Source organism: Frieseomelitta varia, unplaced genomic scaffold (genome assembly GCF_011392965.1).
Source record: "Frieseomelitta varia isolate USP_RPSP 00005682 unplaced genomic scaffold, Fvar_1.2 scaffold_495, whole genome shotgun sequence".
NCBI lineage: Eukaryota > Metazoa > Arthropoda > Insecta > Hymenoptera > Apidae > Frieseomelitta > Frieseomelitta varia.
The window spans coordinates 177,711-180,432 of NW_025110251.1; the positions used below are offsets into that span (position 1 = coordinate 177,711).

The following is a 2,722-nucleotide window of genomic DNA, read 5'->3' on the forward strand; positions in this document are numbered from 1 at the left end:
TACGATTTAATAATAATATTATTTTATTATAAAGTAATAAAATTTTACTATAAAAAAATTTTCATTTTTCATTTGTGATACATGAACGCGTATACTGTTGAAATCGTCGATCGTGAAATATATCAAAATTCTTAAAATTGTTTCAAAGTCTGGCCATTGCAATAGTCAATGCGATTGTCACGTCACGGATTATATTTAATTCTTCAAGTTATTCATTTCATAATGTTATTTATTTATTTATTAATTCCTCAAATTATTCATTTCATAATGTTATTTAATAATCAACAGTATTCATATTATTGTCGTTCTGAAATATACAGAATGTTGATTCCCGGCAATCGGCTGTAATTAATTAAAATATTCCATTCGTTTCCTTGATTCTCTGAATAATTCAGTTATTAATTACTAAAAGAAATGGCGTACTGGTTATCTCGCGTTAATCCTCCTGCGCCGACAACCGGTTCGCGGACCATAACGAGTGACCGAACCGTATACAACAATTTGTCGCCTTTCTTTTTCTTTTGATATCGCTGAACAGAAATTATTAAGAAGTAACAATAACTTATCGTTTCGTGTTACATTCAAATACACAGAAAACTGAGAAAACGTTGCAATTTGGGACAATAGATTGTCGATCGATTGGCACGCGGTTAAAAGACTGAGAGTTTACCTGATAGTCCATATAGTTGCCGTAGCCCATGTGGTTGCAGGTGCAGGCACACGCCTGAATGTGCCTCCGCATGTCTAGTTCAACCTCCTCGCCGCAGACGCCCCTGCTCGCGGCCATCATGGTGTCCCCCATGCAGTAACCGCTGGTGCAATACATCCTCGGATCGCTCTGGTCCAGGTATCCGCCGCCCGTGTCATCGTACCCGAGTCCACTGGCGCACCTGGAATCCGAGGTATATCCCACGCGCGATTGGGGACGTTCCTCGTATCCCAGCCTGGACTGGGGTCGATGGAAGCTCGGTGGTACATCCTGCGACAGTAGGAGAGAAGGTTTTGCGATAAGCTGGCGTTCACCTGGTGCATTATTGAAGAGGGTGCGGCGAGGTAATGTGCGCTGGGATTTCGAACGGGAAGCCTGCTACCGAGTTTCGGGGGGTATTTAACAGGTTTCCTGGCTGATTAACGTTGGAATATTACTCAGTATCGGTGGAAACGAGAGTGCACGTTTCTGCATTTCGCCACGAATCACTTCGCTGTTATTATTGATTTAATTGACGAAAATCGTATTGGCAATCGGTGAAGTTTCACGCCGAATTCTGGACATTTCTGGACATTTCGTAGAAAGAAGATCGAGAGATCGTGAAAATGGAGATTTATCTTATGTTTACAATTGTCTCAATAATTTTAATTCGTCGATCTCGCGTCGCAATGGACAAATACGAATTTAGCGAACCCGCGGCGATTTAATGGTTCGCGAAATATTTGATGACGGAGGTGTCACCTCGACGAAGCTTTAACCCGTGGATCTACGAAGTCTGCAAATATTTGATTTATAACGGAAGTTTCGGTTCATTTTCAAATAATTGACAATCTCGTCTCGGGTATTTCCGTGATCTTTCTTCTCGAAACAACACTGTCCGTAAAAAATGAATTAATCATTCACGCGTATCGTCTTCGATTCCTGTCCTCGATAAAAGTCTAAAAAGAAATCTAGAAACCATCGTGTACGAATTTACACCCGTCAGTGTCAGCCCGGTTTTCGCGTCGTTGCAAAGCGCACGATATATTTATATTTGCAGGGACTAGAAGCGCGAATACCCAACCGAAATTAATTCGTCTTCATTAATTTTTAATTCGAGAAGCCAGAAGCAGTTCCTCGGCCAAAAGACGACCCAGTTGATAGGTTAAACGCGGAGATCGGCGGAGGTCAGGTCAGAAGAAGGTATTTGCACGAACGGGGATGATTAAGCGAGGGTGAATGCTGTGTTATGAATCGCCTTGTCTGGTGACGAATATGGAAGGCTACATCTTTGTTTTGCAGAGGTGTAACAAAAAATCTGTACGTAGAGAATGAATTCTCGTTGAATTTTCGTGAATTATCGTAAAATCTAATTTTCGTTGTGATTAATAAATTAATTAAATTCGTAATAATTGATGACTGATTTTATTGGCACAAAATAATATTTGCAACTGTGTACGTTGTCTTCCCTTGAATTATCACGTACCAGAGTAACTTAACCCTTCAAGTGTTTAACCCGTATTATCATCTTCAAAATTCAAAAAGGATAACATGTTGCAATGTATCAAGAGGTACATGTTTATTTTCTAAATCAATAGGGAGGGATAAATTTGTCTTTGGTAATCTAAATTTGTCTCATATCTCCAATTTTTGGTAATTTTAAGCACTCGAAGAACTAAAAAAGTTTTATTAAGAAAGAAAGATCTCCAATATTATCTAAATAATTAATAAAAATAAATAAGTCGTCCAATATTAATCTAAATAATGAATAATAATAAAATAAAGTAATAATCTAGAAATAAAATAAAATAATTATCTAAATAATTAGCAATCGTATTTAATACGAATGAACAATGCTTCGAAGGTTCAACTAACGAGCCTCTTTCGAAGATTTTTTACTCGCGTTGCTTTGTGCCGATCGACGCGTCAATTAATTTCAATTTATTAATCAATTGACAAAAATAAAATAAAATAATAACCTAGAAATGAAATGAAATAATTATCTAAATAATTAGCAATCGTATTTAATACAAA

General features: G+C 37.5%; 1 protein-coding gene across 1 annotated transcript in view; it reads right to left on the reverse strand.

Moving 5' to 3' along the window:
- Positions 1 to 2,722, reverse strand: part of LOC122533119 (dipeptidase 1-like) — a 166,903-nt gene that overhangs the window by 152,395 nt on the left and 11,786 nt on the right. Inside the window, exon 2 of the mRNA XM_043662514.1 lies at positions 671 to 979. Coding sequence (XP_043518449.1) covers positions 671 to 979 — 309 coding nt within the window. The remainder of the gene's footprint in view (positions 1 to 670; positions 980 to 2,722) is intronic.